This window comes from Pseudorasbora parva, chromosome 16, assembly GCF_024679245.1.
Source record: "Pseudorasbora parva isolate DD20220531a chromosome 16, ASM2467924v1, whole genome shotgun sequence".
In the NCBI taxonomy this organism is placed as follows: Eukaryota; Metazoa; Chordata; class Actinopteri; order Cypriniformes; family Gobionidae; genus Pseudorasbora; species Pseudorasbora parva.
Window position 1 is genome coordinate 18,106,522 of NC_090187.1, and position 17,696 is coordinate 18,124,217.

At 43.0% G+C, this 17,696-nt stretch overlaps 1 protein-coding gene across 1 annotated transcript in view; it reads right to left on the bottom strand.

Moving 5' to 3' along the window:
- Positions 1-742: 742 nt before the first annotated feature.
- Positions 743-17,696, bottom strand: part of LOC137043584 (neprilysin-like) — a 63,720-nt gene continuing 46,766 nt past the window's right edge. The window contains exons 12-23 of the mRNA XM_067419880.1: positions 17,242-17,335; positions 17,019-17,147; positions 5,929-6,027; positions 5,622-5,699; positions 4,839-4,942; positions 4,643-4,701; positions 4,414-4,533; positions 4,192-4,325; positions 3,649-3,714; positions 3,014-3,109; positions 2,412-2,488; positions 743-2,292 (exon numbers count right to left, since the gene is read on the bottom strand). Coding sequence (XP_067275981.1) covers positions 2,193-2,292; positions 2,412-2,488; positions 3,014-3,109; positions 3,649-3,714; positions 4,192-4,325; positions 4,414-4,533; positions 4,643-4,701; positions 4,839-4,942; positions 5,622-5,699; positions 5,929-6,027; positions 17,019-17,147; positions 17,242-17,335 — 1,156 coding nt within the window. The 3' untranslated portion in view covers positions 743-2,192. The remainder of the gene's footprint in view (positions 2,293-2,411; positions 2,489-3,013; positions 3,110-3,648; positions 3,715-4,191; positions 4,326-4,413; positions 4,534-4,642; positions 4,702-4,838; positions 4,943-5,621; positions 5,700-5,928; positions 6,028-17,018; positions 17,148-17,241; positions 17,336-17,696) is intronic.

The following is a 17,696-nucleotide window of genomic DNA, read 5'->3' on the forward strand; positions in this document are numbered from 1 at the left end:
AATAGGATGCCATTAAAGTTAATGATATAATTATCATATCATTATAATTCCCATAACTTTTGGGAATATAGTGTATATTTGATTATGTGTTTTGGGGTGTACCTGCCTAGGGACTGCGGATTATAGACTGTTACTATAATCCAGTTTGTTTACATTTTTTATTGCATACTAATGTTCATTAACATGCATTGTCAAATAAATAAACAAATACAAAATACAAGAGTGATATGCAGGAGAGGGTATTGCAGGCCTGCAGTTCAAGTTTCAGCCCTCACTGCAACTTGTCACCAGTGAGCCAACAAATCTGTTTTTAATCAGGTAGGTGGTAGGATGAGGTATATTTAACTCTGCAAAGAGGCAGTAAAGATAGTGGACATGACCTACAGGACTAATATGATAAAGTAAAGAGCAGAAAATCCCTATGGTGATGCTATACTGTGGTCAGAAGATTTGCGAGTTCGCACTGCAAAAGACTATACACTCTGGCTTTTGCAAGCCCCATGTGGGAGCAAGTACCCCAACGGAATCTGACCCAATGCAGTGTAAAGGCATTACATAGGGAAAAATAACAGTGTTTCTTTTCACTCAGCTGTTGATATTGTGCATTACAGTCTCCCTGGGCTTGATTGCCTGCCAAAGAAAATGCCAGAGAGGTTGTCTTTTTTGAGGCTTGTTTTTGTTCCACATTCAATGCTTTTCATCAAAGAAGCAGAGACCATGCGAGAACGAAATACACAACAAAGAGATTATTACATTCATTTATTAATAAAACATCCATCTTCTGTATATCCATATTACAACTTATCTGAATACAGGCATCTGAGGTATATTTGTCTGGAGTGGTTATGATGGATTTTGGTGAACAGTATTTTATCAGAGAGGGGGAAGCAATGTGCAGAGATGTAAAATATCAAACAATACTTAGAACAAAGACCCTCTGGGAACAAATGGACAGAAAATAACAAAAAATTAAAGAATACAATGCATGTTGATGTTTTTGTTTACAGAGCATAGGGGAACTTTTGGACAAAATTATTTTGAGCTTCATGTTTTTAGACAAAAATTAAAATAACTTGTACCTCTGTAAAATACACATAACAATCATTACAATATTACAATAAAATTGAAATAATTTCCAAAAATGTGAAAGAAAAATATAGCAGTATGTGTCATTGCTTATGAGGATGTAATAGATATGCTGGGAACAACATTTCAGAAACATTTATATCAGATTTTATATTAAAACAAAAGCACGGGTAATGGTACATTTAAAAAATCTTTGGCTTAAACATGTACTGTGTGTATGGATTGGTCTCAGTATGACTCATTTAGCCTTTTACATAATATGAAAATATTGATTGATGGTAAGACTTAGATGGAGACTAGAGATTATGTGTCATATGCACACCCATTCATACATACACATGTCAAGGCCAGCACAATGAAAAAAAAAAAAAACAACACAAACAAATAATGTAAGAAGACACATTTGCATTTTAATATCTATCCATTTAGTCATGTTTTGGATTTTCAGATAAAACATTCAGTTTTTGATTTACCGTAAATGTATTTTGTCCCAGTAAATATTTTATGATAATATGCACATTTCTATGAAGAATGTATTCATTGAAACAAGTTGCAAATGAATCTACATATTTTAATTTACTATGTACTGTGTACAAATTAGATCATTTGCTATTAAAATAAAGGAATAAAGAGTTTAGCAATGTTTTTATTCTCTGAAATGGCTATTAAAATCTCATTGAACTATACATCATATTCTTGGTATAATTGGGTAGCTTTTATAGTTTAATTTTCTGCATTTACTCAGATTGACCAGTGGCAGTATAAGCAGTGGATGTATAGTAGTATTGCTACAAATATGTATCATGCTACTGTTATCGCCAATTCACAATTTTATGTGATATTAACAATGTGGTAAAAAAAATACAGTATCTCTATATAATCTTCACTTTAGATTTGACATGGTGTATGAAACAGTGTACTGAGACAGCTTCCCCTCTCCGTATATAGCTCAAATACACTGGTGGAGTTGAGCATAGCGGCCATAGCTTAAAGCATTGAGAGCATTTCTCAGCATCTGCCATAATGGTCTAAGAGTCAGCAGAGAGGTGAGAGGGTCACGGACCACAGGCCCTCAATATAACCCTCATCTTCTGTTCCTTGAGGAATCACCACACCCGACAAATCTTCTCAGGCACCATGTAGTCTTTTTTCTGGCACTGGAAGGCTTTGGCAAACTCTGGGAAGTTCTGTAATGACCCAAGAACTCTGCACAAAGAGAAATGACAAAGTAGAGATTACCAACCAGCACAATCTAACATTAATGTAACAGTCTGAATATATAAAGACAGATTTACATCACTGTAAGTAAAAGATAGTTAACATACCTAAACTTCCCTGGACTGTGGACATCAGTTTTGATGGAATTGACAGCATGCTCAGGTCTATGTGTTCCACACCAAACCTTGAACACAAAATACAAATGTTCAAGAGCTTCATTGAGGCAAAAATATTTATCAGACCATATATGACCTATGCTAAATGTTTAATTAATTCAATATATCTCACAAAAAAAGAAAACAATATGCAGATTAAAAGCAAATATATGAAGCTTAAACTGTTATAATTGTTCTGTTAAATCTTGTGTATTTGAAATGTCAATAATTTTTGTTTGGTGTTAAATGTTATCATGGTAATGAAGTTTTAAGGCAATGAATGAAAATTGGATTTAACTATACACAGAAAGGGTTAGTAAGTAATTTGTTACACTACAGTACATTTTGTGCACTTCTTTGTGGTTAATGTTTTTAAACTTAACCGTTCACTTGTAAGTGCTTCACTGTAAGCTAGATTTTTGAAGGAGAAAAAATAGGGGGAAATGTGATCATCAACACAATGTCACAAAGTGTCAGTGTCAACTTATCTTAAATTGAAATAAACATGTAGTATTCCTTTATTTTCTTAATTATAAGAATATAAAGAGTTTCACCTGTGCAAAGTTAAGGAAAAAGAGTTGCTCATGATTGAGATCAATTCCAGGGAGAGGAGCTTCTTTTCCATGTTTTTTCACATAGTTTTGGTAGGCCTGAAAAGGTGATAGCACAGTTAAGGATGAATCTTGGGAGGCAGTTACTGGAAACAAACTTTTTCTCTCTCAGAATTAAAAAAAAAAAATTAACATCAGACATGAAGTTTCATCTCACAGCCAAATGCTTTCTGAAGATAATATGAATCACATGTGATCTATGAATCGGTGACAGATTTGTGATTGTATCTTATATACTGTAAACCATATTTGATGGTTCAGTGAGAGCTAGTATTAAACACACTGAACTGTAGCCCATGAACCATTTTCTCCCCCTTCAGCTTCTCTAAGAGTCTAAACCATTAAGCCGATTCCTTCTGTCATCACAGTCTGACTGAAATCTATCCACGGCGGAACAAATTGAGATGCCTTCTCTGCTCAGGCAGCATATGACAATCTATCATCATGTCTTTATTAACCTTTTTTAACCTTGAAATGTTGGGCCATTTTGCAAATGAGAAAGTGTATTAAATTAAAATATTCTTCTGGCAGTAAAAATGGATGTCAAAAGAACTGCAAAAAAGATGTCCTGCCCTTACTTGATAGGACTGGCGAATGCCCCCATTGTCAGCAATGTTCTCCCCAAGGGTATTATTCCCATTTAGCTGTTCACACAAAGGACAGAAGAGAGAGAAAAATAAGAAAGGGGATGGAAAATAAGACCGTAATTTAGATGTCTTTCTACATCTCTAGAAAATTGCAGCTTATTCTAGTTCCAGGAAATCTATTTGTGTACAATAAGGTCCAAATTGCTGTTGTCAGAAATGCACAGACAGCTATGAATAACCCATGACAGAGGCATGAAAATCTTATGTGCCACATAAGTAGGGTAGCTAGAAGTGTAGTATTTTCTGTTAAACAATGTTTGCTAAATGGTTTACGCTGGGAAGGTTTATTGGACTGGCCATTACATTATTTGTCATAATGTACATTATAATTCCCCTCATTGTGCTACATATATTTATATATAAAATAAAAATTGTAAAATAAATGGAATTTAAACATGATCATGTTCTGATTACACAGTTATTGACTCTGTTGTGAATTAGTGTGAATCAGTGTAAAGACATTTGATGAAATACATTTTGTCCATTCGCCAAATCCCAAGAGTAGTTCCCATACTGGTCAACAATGCATTTGGAAAGCTCATGGAATTTCTGAGTCGAAGATGGAGTCCACCAGTCTTTGAGGTCACCATCTTTATCAAAATTACGTCCTGAACAAGAAAGAAAATGCAAAGAGCTTAAACTTACAACAGCGTTATGTGCAGAATTATTAAGGGAAATTTGTTTCTAGCCTGATACCATTGTCATCAAAGCCATGAGTGACCTCATGTCCAATGACCATTCCGATGCCTCCGTAGTTCAGAGACCACGGCTGACCTTTACCAAAGAATGGCGGCTGAAGAATTCCTGCAGGGAATACTGAGAGAAAGCAAATAATATCAATGTATTAATAATTAATTAATTGATCAGTCATACCTGAATTATTTTGTTTAATTACTGCTACATTGTGCAAATGCATTAAAAGTACCTATTTGGTTTCTGCTAGATGAGTAGAATGCATTGACCACAGCAGCTCCTGTGATCCACCTTGAATTAAAGATGCATATCACCTTAATATCAAATGATAGATCTGATTCATTAGGGTTTTATAGCAGTTACTAAACTCCGAAAATAACAGCTATTTTACAGCAATTTTGGGGGGACATTATGGAAAGAGGTCTTACTCTTCTTTGTTCACTTTGACTCTCAGTTTCTTCAGGCGTTTCTTCTGACCAAACTCCAAGTTCTTCAGGATGTTCTCAAAGTATTCTTCTGGATTATAGCTTAACTGATAAATGTTTTTGCACAACAGATTGGTTTCAAATGGTTCAAATCAGCACTGTCCAAACCTACTCCTGAAGGGCTACTGTCGAGTAAAGTTTATCTCCAACTTGCCTCAAATCACCTGCCTCAAAATTTCTAGTATACTTAGTAAGTATACTTGATAAGCTAGTTCAGATGTGTTTCATTGGAGTTGGATCTAAATTTTGCAAGATAGTGGCTGCATCTGAAATTGCACACTGCTCTACTATAGCAGGCAAAAAACTGTATGTGACAAACAAAGTATGTCCGATATTCACAGTACTCATAAAAAAAGTAGGCAAAAAGTCCTGGATGACCTACTTCTTTCGACGAGATTCTAAAATGTGCATATGATGGACACTTTACTTTCCCGTGAGGTCACAGGAGAGGATTTACGAATGGCAGAGAAGCAACGCAACTGACGCTGGTAGGTCATGTGATAATGACAGCATATCGAATGTAGTACATCCTGATTGCATACAAAATACACATATTCATACAATATAGAACATTCTTGTTTAGCTGTCGTTAAGTAATTACTCATTCAAAATAAGTACCTACTCAACAGAGTATGCAATTTCAGACACAGTCAGTGGCCCTCCATTTGCAGGATTGGACACCTATGGTTTATCTTTTTGAACTTGTCGTTACTTGTAGTTACTCACATCTTGGTACTCCTGGTCCAGATATGTGTTGTTCATGATGTTTTCTGAGAAACCAATTCTTTCTCTTATTGCTCGGGCCTGCAATGATGAAGATGATAGAAAAATAGTTAAAGTAGTTTTTACATATTTAATACAATAGATCTGGGGCAATCCTTTTATTTCCTCAATTTAGTTTTCCATGGAATGAACTTTCAAAGTTACCCTTTGCCATGTCTTAGTTCAAGTCTTTGTTGATTATTTGATCAGCAGTGATTATACAGTACCATTAAGCTTAAACTTGAAAAATAGATCTGAAAATAAGCCTAACCTTCTCCTCGGCAGCTTTCTTAGTTTCTGAGTCCATCCAGGCTAGATCATCCAGATTGCTTACAAATACCTCTCTGATGTTAGTAATCATCTCATCCATCTGAGCAAAAAAAACAAAGAAGGGCATCATAAGACACCATTTCTCCACAGAAATTCCATACATGCTCTGGTTAGGTATTGTTAGGTTGTGTTCATACTGTTTTTAGATATGAGTTAAAAAAAAATGTCGGCATTTTACATTGAAAGGATCAACAGGTACAAAGGAGCAACAAGATGTCTATGATACAATAACAAACAGCAAACAGGTTAAACCCCTTTTTGTAGGCTTAAGGAATTTAGTACAAGTCCAAACTTTTATGTGGTTTAGACAAGTAGCAAGTATGCAGAGTGTTTAGTGGCAGGTCTAATCTATAAGGAGAAACGCTAACATTTCTCCTTTTCAATTGTTTATATTTTATATATTTTCCTAACAATTATGAACAGTTTTCTATTCTTTATCACCGATTCAAAACTAATGACCTGTGTGTACACAACAAAACTGTATGTCTATTCTGTTTATGTTTGACAGTGATAAAGTTATGGAAAAATGGAAAAAAGAATCAGCTATCTGTAACCCATTTTCACACTCTGCATGATGGATTTGTTTTAATTGGAACTAACAAGATCTTTTTTTCTCATTTATAAAACTGGCAGACTGAGATACCACTGATAGCTCACTCAATGCTGTTCTCATTACTTCGAGATAGACTACTGGACAGATAGGCAGTGCTGTATCAGGCTAATAATTGGCATATACTTCATGTGCATATCTGTAATGTTATCACGGTGACCTCAAATCCACTGGCATGGCATGGATGTGAGGAATGATTTGTGGGAGGGCCTTGTAGCGGTCACCTGATCAGACACACACACCCACAAGTCCACATGCTAACGCTTGCTGTTATGCATGTGCTTATGCAGAAGTGTACGGTCATAAAACCAAATGCTGCTGACATGTGCCAAAAACACAAAGTCATCAAGCAAGCTGATATTCATCGATGTTCACAGGACATCCAGTGCATGAAATGATTGTACACATAAGGTTAATATATTCACAAATAAGACATCATACATGTCTGCTTTAGACATTCGGTAACACTTTGTATTATGTGACTTTGACTACTATGTACTTTCATAAAAAAATAAGTATAATTATTATGTTTATGTATTTTTAAACACTTGCTGCTACGGGGGGTGGGGGGTGGGGGGGCGGAGGAGGAGAAGGGGTAGAAAAAGGTAAATAGTATAATTATAGCTGTAATTACTAGGGGTGTCCCAGACTAAGGAATTACACATTGGAATCAGAATTGTTGAATCTTTCTATAGTCAACCGATAGTCGAATCCTCTATGTGTATGTAAATGGTTGGGAGACACTAGTCAGTAGAAGGGTAAAACTATTTTCATTTTCCTTTACACACTGCACACAGCAGCAACTTTTAAAGTGATCAAAACTTCCTGCCAACTGACAGACAAACTGACAATGGCTTTCTTATTTAGGTTTAAATAAAAGGTAATGTAGTGGATAAACATTCGTAAAATGACAAATGTATGAAAAAACATTTTGATAAATAACATTTTGAGTGCGTTTACATGCCGCACAGCGCCCGCGTCTCAGGTATCTCACACCGGACATGCACATTATATATGCGCAAGCTCAATTTTGAATCGACTTCTGACAGAAAAGCTGCAAGATGGGTGTATCTTGTAGCACAGGGTGAAATCAGTATATACATTGACGATTTGAGGGAAATATAACATAAATTTAATATAAAATCTTGAAATGGCTCTCTGTGGTGCAGCAGGATTTAAACAACTTCATAAGTCGGCGCGGACAGGCGGCAACTGTACATGACAGCCGATGTGCGTACACTCATTGAAAACAACGTGTCTGAATTTTAAAGACGTGACACGACGCTGAGCTTCGTGTCCGGTGTGCGACCCCCTTAAAGGGGCTACCCACCAGATGTGAAGCTCAGCTTAGGGCCGTGCCATGTCTTTAAAATATTGAGCACCCCCATATTGCTAAAACGGTATGATCCTCGTTTCATAACACCTGTGAAGATTCAATTGTGAGATCGGTGGTCGAATCCGGCTCTGCATATTGATGCATCTAATTTTCGACTATTTTGGGGTCACCCGTAGTAAATATAGAAATGAATTACAGATAAAAGTAAATACAGGTAATTATAATATAAGTACAATGTAAAATATGTAAGTACATATTAAGTGCATTTGATAATGATTCATTTAAATATTATTACACAGTAGTTAAAGCCACCTAATATAAGGTGGGACCAGACATTCAACTAACTAAATTTGCAAATAGCAAATACATGTTAACTAACTCTCATTAGGGTATTAGTAGACTGTTAGGTTAGGGTTAAAGACTACGTGGCTGCACACATATTCATTCAAAGGCACATGTCTATAGACTAAACACCTTAAGTGCATGAGCATGACATCACCATTTTCACAGATTTGTGTTTTTGAAGTTTACATGTGGAAGGTAATGGTATTGTTTTCAAAAACTTGCACTTTGAAACCTGTTTCAAAGTTTGCATTCTCAGATCACCAAAATGCTATAGTAAAAGTAATGCATAGCGCATTAAAAGTTTTCTGTTTTCAGTTGAAAATGGTGTTGTGTAAATGGACCCTAAATTAATAACTAATGATTTTTAATGATTGAACAGAAATATATCAACACTGAACTTACTTTAAAGCCCACTGAATGCCTTGAAATGCACAGCACTATTCAAAGTGTTGACGCAATTTCCCCTGAAAGAGGAAGATGCAGCTTCAGCATCTATTTAGGGGCAGGATGCTTTAGATTCTAGAGAGCATTTGATTGAACAAAGGATTTTAAATTGCTGTGATTAGAGGTCTTCACGGGTCCAAAAATTTGCACCCGAACCCGAAGAGACCCGCAATGTTCAACACAGACCCGAAGGGACCCGTCTATTATTTCAAAAACTGGACCCGGACCCGTGCAGATCCGAAAAATGCCAAAAATATATTACCCGGAACCGACATGGACCCGTCTATTATTTGATAGCTGGAACCGAACCCATTGATTGGGAAGACACAGACGCGACTGGACCCGATTGTCTCATATTACACAATATAACGTTACTGCTGTTAACAAGTTAATGAACAATCTGCGAAAAATAACTTTGTCTCAGTCAGCCTACCTAACGATAGCCTTTGTCTTCCTTGTACCTTGATTGTGATGTATTACAATATTCCTCATTAATTGTTCCAAGCATGCTTAATTCACTCATTTCAGCTGTAAAAGTCAATTTTATTTCACAGTGACGGGTTTATGAGTTAATTCGCATAATAACTTTGACTGTTTGCCCTTTTGAACTAATAACTATTGCTCGTTTAGTGCCATGGCCGCTTGCGTTACCATTATTTATTTGCCATAATCTCTCTGAGCCAAGTCTGACTAGCAGAACTTTAAGATTAAACAAGACGGTTCATTCATATTATTTTTAAAGTCATTACAGTCACTGCGGAAGCTCAGGTTGCCATAGAAACATGACACGCGCTTGAGACTGCACTCGCGCGTCAGCTGGAGCAACCTGAAATATGAGCCTTTTTTTTACGCAATTTGAGCATCACAGAAAACATTTATGTGACAGTTCACCTGAGGTCTTGTTGCTGATTTGAAATATATTCTTGAGTACATTATTACCGCGCGCATGCATTAAATCTGCCCACTTTCTAAACGGCTGAGAGAGCGCGCTTGTGTTTTTGTTGTTGTTGTGCATTTCTAAACCTCATTTCCCGGCTCACACATTTCTTATCCTAATTTAGCAATTTGTAAGTTACACAAAACACACAAGCCGCGCTGACTCTCACGGCCAGGTGTTCTCCGAGTCCGATTGACGTATTATATAGGCTACAACATTAACAGACCCGGGAACCGAAGTAATAGATTAGGACCCGACCCGGACCCGGCTGACCATTTAAAAAATAGACCCGAACCCGTACGGGTCCCGGGTCGGATCCCGGGTCCACGGGTCTCGGGTGCCCCGTGAAGACCTCTAGCTGTGATGTCATAAAAACCTGTGATCCATTTTAGCGGAAGTGAGAGACTGTACATTTTGAATGCCTCCTAAATTAGAATTTTGTCACAGTTTTGGAACACACCACCTTTTTCTTAACCTTAAGGTTAACATGCTAAAATAAAATAAAAAATACATTATTTCAGGTAAATTGGACAATGACTTTCTTCTAGAACTGATGTAGGATAGAGTCAAAATAATATTTGTTGTATTCATTTCCTGTTATATCACTATATAAAGCTGCTTAAAAAATATGTATTGTAAAAAGCACTATATAAATAAAGGTGGCCTAGAAATGGTTGTGCGTGAAAATCCCAGTAACTGAGCAGATTGTAAAATACTCAGACCGGCCCGTCTGGCACCAACAACAATGCCACGCTCAAAATTGCTTAAATCACCTTTCTTTCCCCTTCTGACATTCAGTTTGGAGTTCAGGAGATTGTCTTGACCAAAACCACACCCCTAAATGCATTGAAGCAACTGCCATGTGATTGGTTGATTAAAGAATTGCATTAATGAGAAATTGAACAAGTGTTCCTAATAATCATTTAGGTTAGTATATATCACTTTTGAACAGAATGATATTGGTCATCATGTTCATTCGAAAAGTAAATTATGCAAATGAAAGGAAAAAAAGAGAGAAAATATTTTGATCTATTTAATTGTTTGTATTTAGGTTACAAACATGCAAAAATATAGGATGTTAGTGTTAAAGGAGTCATTAATGTAGTAGAAATGTGAAATTATTTTTTAATTTGGTGCTTTCTAGATTGAGAAAAGACAGAAAATGTATTTTTGTCTCATGGGGATGAAAGACAACAATTCCCAGAATGCTTCGCTGCCCTACGAGGCCATTCCCAAAGCCACCACTACTAGATTACTGAATCACTGATCACTTTCCCACCGCGATCACAATCATCTTCATAAAATCAGTTCAGTTAGAGAACAGACACTACAATTAAAAATTGAACGTGTTTGTTCAATATGTGATTTAGCCCCTGAGGGAGTCTCAGTCACAGCCCAAAACGCTGCAGGAGTCACATTGACAGTCATGGATGAGCTCATGATGAGAGCTGAGGTAAACGCGACAGCACTCGCGGCATAGATTCACAGCGTTTTCATTTCATGCCTTTAAAGCTTAACTTTCATAGGAATTAGTTTGAGAAGTTGAAAGACTTAATTTGCTCTTCTGGCCGTGCAGTTTAAACATGAATGCCTGAGGCTGCAGCTGCAAGCTGATTGCTGAGTGCTGTGTGATCGGCAATCCCCCACCCGCGACTTGAAAACATGCGCAAATGGCTCCCTCTGCTGGCTGTAGTCTTTAGCCTCTGGCCAACAATTACTCAGATGGCGCAAATTGACGATATTTGCTTAATGAGAGGAATTTTTCCAGAAATAAAATGCTTAAATCTCTTGTCTCAGGGGGATATGAGGAGGGGAAGCACAATCATTTGAATATACTCCACGGTTTTTACTGATACAAACACATATGCTAATTGCTGAAGTAACCCTTTAAAGTGTAATTTCCTCCCTGAGAGGGAACGAGCACTGCGTCGGAACGACGAAATGGGGATGCTCCCTAAGCATCAGCGGCTCTGAAGTCTGAATAGAAACTAGACCAATCCGATTGGCGTGCGTGATGACGTCATTGTGACGGCGTACCCGGAAGTATAAAAGGGGAGCCGGCGCATAATGGCGGCAGTTTTTTGCTCTGAAGCATGCGCTCCAGGCGTGCCGAGGTGTGGCGGCGCGACGCAGTGCTCGTTCCCTCTCAGGGAACAAGGGTTATATACATAACCCGAGCCGTTCCCTATATCGAGGGAACTTCACACTGCGTCGGAACGACGAAATGGGGATGAGTACCCACTAGGCCACACCGAGGGTAGCGCCTGCCCTAGTGTGAAGCCGGAAAACCGGGCACAGCTAGGACTGGAGCACCCTAGCGCCAGGCGTCGCAGGGAGATCTAGGCTGTAAAATCTGATAAAAGTGTGCGGGGTGGCCCACCCAGCCGCCTCACAGATATCCTGCAAGGGGACCCCAGAAAGGAGGGCCACTGAAGAGGCCATGCCTCTGGTGGAATGAGCCCTCACGGCCAAGGGTGAAGGCAAATTGCGCACCCGATAGGCCATGGTTATTGCCTGGACAATCCAATTACTGATTGTCTGAGTAGAAGCAGGCAACCCTTTCTTAGGTGAACCGAAGCACACTAACAGCTGCTGAGATCTTCTCCATAGTGCAGACTTCTCCAAATAAACTCTAAGTGCCCGAACCGGGCAGAGTAGGTGAAGTCTCCCTTCTTCCGCCGTCACATGAGGCGGAGGATGAAATGCCTGTAGAACCAGTGACCTGACCACCCTTGATGGGACCTTAGGTACGTAACCCGGCCTAGGATGCAAAATAGCTTTTACTCCACCCGGGGCAAACTCCAGGCAAGTTGGCGTTACCGCCAAGGCCTGGAGATCTCCCACTCTCCTAAGAGAGGTAATAGCGAGGAGAAAAGCTACTTTAAAGGTCAGGTGTTTTGGTTCCGCCAGCTCCAATGGTTCGAAGGGGGCCTCAGCCAAACCTCCGAGAACCACTGCCAAGTCCCAAGTAGGAACTCTGGACTGAGCCACAGGTCTCATCCTCCGAGCCCCACGGAGGAACTGTACAACCAACTGGTGCCTACCCAAAGGCCCATCACCCAGAGGTGTGTGGAAAGCCGCAATGGCAGCCACGTACACCTTGAGTGTGGACGGGGTCAGACCCGCGGAGAAACGATCTTGGAGGAACTCCAGCACTGAAGCCACCGGGCAGTTAACTGGGTCCACCTCACGTTCCCCGCACCAAGTGGAAAAGACTTTCCACTTGAGGCTGTACAGTCTCCTGGTAGATGGAGCCCTGGAGCTGAGTAAGGTCTCTACCAACCCTGCCGACAGGCCAGCCTCTAGGTACCTGGCCCCATCAGGGGCCAGACCCAAAGGTTCCAAATCTCCGGACGGGGGTGAAATATCGTGCCCGCCGCCTGAGACAGGAGATCCCTCCTCAGAGGAATCTGCCATGGTTGACCTGCCAGCAGAGCTATGATATCCGAGAACCAAACCCGGGTCGGCCAACGGGGCGCCACTAGCAGTAGGCTGACCCCTTGTTGACGGACCCTCTCCAGGACTCCCGGGAGCAGAGCGATCGGGGGAAAGGCATACAGACGCAGCCTCGGCCACGTCTGCACCATGGCATCCAACCCCAGCGGGGCTGGATGCGTGAGAGAAAACCACAGTGGACAGTGGGACGTCTCGCGAGACGCGAACAGGTCCACTTCCACTGGGCCGAACCTCTCGCATATGGCCTCCACCACTTGCGGGTGGAGCCGCCACTCCCCGGGCCTCAGCCCCTGCCTTGACAGGATGTCTGCTCCCTGATTTTGAACCCCTGGGACATACATTGCCCTGATGGACAACAGTTTCCCCTGGGACCATAGGAGAATCAGATGCGCCAGTCTGCATAGAGGGCGCGATCTCAATCCTCCCTGGTGATTGAGGTACGCTACGACAGCCGTATTGTCTGTCCGTACCAGGACATGTTGGCCGCGGAGGTCCGGGAAAAAGCTCCTGAGAGCTTTGTAGACCGCCATCATCTCCAGGCAGTTGATGTGCCAGGAGGAATGACGGCCCTCCCACGGGCCCCTCGCAAAGCAGCCGTCCATGACCGCGCCCCAACCAGTGAGGGAGGCGTCTGTTGAAACGGATCTCCGGCAACAGGACGCTCCCAACACTGGCCCTTGGGACAGAAACCAGGGTTTCTTCCATATGACTAGGGAACGAAGGCATCTGCGCGTTACCCTGATCATACGGAAGGTATTCCCTCTGGGGGAAAACCCCCTGGTTTTCAGCCACCACTGGAGGGGTCTCATGTGCAGCAGGCCGAACGGTATCACGTTGGACGCTGCCGCCATGTGCCCCAGCACTCTCTGAAAGCGCTTCACAGTGATGCTGTGGCCTAGCCTTATTCCCGAGACCATCGCCAGTACGGTCTCGACTCGCGCGGGAGACAATTGTGCCCGCATCGTAGTCGAATCCCATACTATCCCTAGGAACGTAATCCTCTGGGATGGCGTCAACACGCTTTTCTTCGTGTTGAGTCTCAGCCCCAAGCACTTTATATGGGTCAGAACGACATCTCGTGACGAACCAGTCCTCGGACTGGATCTGACTCACGATGGTGGGGATCGTGAGCATTTTGAATTTGAACCTCCTGAGAGATTGATTCAAATGCCGTAGATCTAGAATTGGACGCAACCCCCCATCCTTTTTGGGAACTATAAAGTACCGGCTGTAGAACCCGGACTCCCTTTCCGGCGGAGGAACCTGTTCTATGGCTCCCTTCGCCAGTAAGGTTTTTACTTCTAGTTCCATTACCCGAGCCTGCTCTGGTACCACTGCAGTCCAGTTCAACCCCCTGAATTTCGGAGGAGGGTGACCGAACTGCAGTCTGTAACCTCTCTCTACAGTCTGCAGGACCCAAGTAGAAATACTCGGAAGGCATTTCCATGCGCCGAGATAATCTACTAAGGGAACCAGCCTCTCGAGGCTGGCGTCGGGTGTTACACGAGGCTCGTCCCCAACCCCCTGAAGCGGCTGACCGGCAGGGAGAAGCTGGGAACGAGTCTCTATGTGCGGACGCGCGAACTGTCCCACCGCAGGTCTTTCCAGAGGCGGATGGGACAGCGTGCGTTCGGAGGAAATCAATGTGGCCCGAGGCGTCGTAGACGGCGGGATTACCACACTGATTTCCCCAGGGCGCCCCGAAGAGAACAACCTCGGTTGTCTCTTCGTGGGGGGGACCGCCCTTAGAAGCCCTGCCGAGGCTAGGACTTCTTCCCGGCAGCCTTCCGCGCCTGAAGGACGTTCCTTAGATCGCCCTTAGGAGCGGTTGGCTGCTGGTGAGAGCGCCGCTTCTGTTGCCAGGCTCCCGGAGGAGGGGCTCTAGAGGCGACGCTCTCTTTTTGCATCTGCCGATGCGAGGAGCTGGCAGACGGCTGAGGCTGCCCGCTAGGGCCAGCCTTTCCTGGTTTAGAGCGGCGAGGGAGAAATTGCTGGAAGGCCGCTGACTGCTTCTTCGCCTCCTGGTGTCTGGAGACCACGGCGTTAACCGCGTCCCCAAACAACCCAGAAGGCGAGATCGGGGAGTCAAGGAGAAACGATCTGTCTTTCTCCTTTATCCCCGACAAATTCAGCCAGAGATGTCTCTCCACAGTTACCATTCCAGCTAAGGAGCGGCCGATGGCACGGGCCGTCTCCTTGGTAATGCGGAGAGACAAATCTGCGGCCTTCCGCAGCTCTAGAATGTCCTCCGGAGAGGGACCTTCCCCCTCGTCTAGCTCTTTCAGGAGGTCGGCCTGGTAGGCCTGCAGAATGGAAAGAGTGTGCAGGGAACTACCAGCCCGACCAGCCGCCATATAAGCCTTGCCCACCAAAGCCGAGGTGTCACGGCATGGCTTGGTGGGCAGCACCGGAGCTTTCAGAGACGATGCCGATTCGGGCGAAAGATAGCTCGCGAGAGCATCTTCCACCCGCGGCATCGCCCCATAGCCCGCCTCGCGTGCCCCCAGAACATTGGAATAATCCAACACCGGGGGATTGGAAACACGCGAGGAGTAGGGCTTCTTCCACGATCTGCACACCTCGGCGTGCAGATCTGGGAAGAAAGGTAAGCCCCGGCGCGGTGTTTGGACCCGGTGCGAAAGAAACCGGTCGTCCAGCCTGCTGGGTGGCTGAACTTCCTGCGTTTCTTGTGGCCAATCGATCTTTAATTTGGCCACCGCCCGGGTCAACACCTCAACCAGCTCCTCATGGGCGGGTGGATGAAACGTGCAGAGTCCCGCTTCATCCCCCGCCTCGATGCCCGCGCCCTCCGGCTCCTCAGAACCGGAGAGAACGAGCATCTGACCCTCCACCCCGGGGGAAGATGCCGCAGAGCGGGCTTCCACACGGGGAGGAAGATCATCGGAACTGTCAGAGGAGGATTGGGAAGGTGCCGCAGCAGTCCCAAAACCCTCTGACAAATCCCGCTGTGAGCCCCATGATCTGCGACGCCGAGCCGCCTCAGCGACAGCGGGTCCAGAACCACGGGGCTCACGAGGCTGGCCGGCCTCATCGAACACGGCCAGCCGAGAGCGGAGCAGCCTGAGTGTCAGCCGCTCGCAATGCTCACAGGCGGCTCCCTCGAGAGCCGCCCGAGCGTGCTGAGCACCCAGGCACTGCACACAAAGCATGTGTGTGTCCGAGCCCGAGATGTAGCGAGGGCAAGGATGCACACACTGCTTGTACTCTCTCTCCATACTTTCACACTTTTTAAACTAATCACACACACAACTCAATCGCAACTGGACAGAACAACAGTAAATAGACAGACAATGTAACATAGAGCGCCTGCTGAAGAGCAAAGACTGCCGCCATTATGCGCCGGCTCCCCTTTTATACTTCCGGGTACGCCGTCACAATGACGTCATCACGCACGCCAATCGGATTGGTCTAGTTTCTATTCAGACTTCAGAGCCGCTGATGCTTAGGGAGCATCCCCATTTCGTCGTTCCGACGCAGTGTGAAGTTCCCTCGATATAGGGAACTGTTATGAAAAACACATACTGTAGGTTGAGATGTGAATATTCATTATTGAGATGAATATTCAAATATTCAACAGTGTTTTGCCAAAATTACTTGGGGAGAGTGAAAATAGTCTAAGTGGCCATAGTTGAAGAAACAGCCATGCACTCACTCCGTGCAGGGGTGCTGCGTGTAAATGTTCAGTGATTAATCTAATGTAAGAGAGTGTGTTTTATTGCAGGTGGTACTTGTGCACTGCTCAGCTGTTCTTATACATATGAGGAAATTGATTCAACTCAAATCCTCACACACAGCACTTAGATTATTACAAACACACAAGCACATCTCCAGGAACAATTACCGGTCCCCTGCACACATACGTTGCATGCACACACAGCTCACCATGTCTTTGCTGTCTCCAGCAAAGGCTTCCTCCACATACAATCTCCCCACAGCATTCTCCATGTTGTTGTTCACATAGATGGAACACTGTCTCCAAACTGCTGCTTCAGATGTGGTCCCATAGATAGCCTGAGCGAGGTGAGAGAAAGAGCATAAATGTTTTTTTTTGTGTTTTTTTTATGTATAGTTAAGTCAGTTTGAATGTAATTGTTTTGTTCCTTACCTTTCTGAAAGCCTTTCTGGTTTCCCTGTATTGCCTACTTAAACCAACCACCAGATTCATAACAAAACGCCACACGATGTAGTTCTGCATGTCCCTGCACATACAATCACATGTTTTATATGTATATATTGTATATTCTTTAATTAGTCTAGAGAATTCAGGGAGCACAGTCATAGGGAGTTTTTTTTCTGAATCATGTGGATAAGTCAATCACATTGGCCGGAGAAAGTTAATATCAGCGCATCACAAAGACCATAAATAGACACCAGAAAAAAGTGTCATCAGCTTCTTTGTCTTTAGGAATCTGTTTGTTCCCATGCAGAATATGTGAGCGGAATGGAGTGTGAGCAGAGCAGCGTGATTTTGAATGGAGTGAGGAGCAAATTTTTCAGAGCGTTGTGGTTTTCACTCGCTCTAAGAGTGCTCCACTACTACTCCATCACGAGTACAATTCA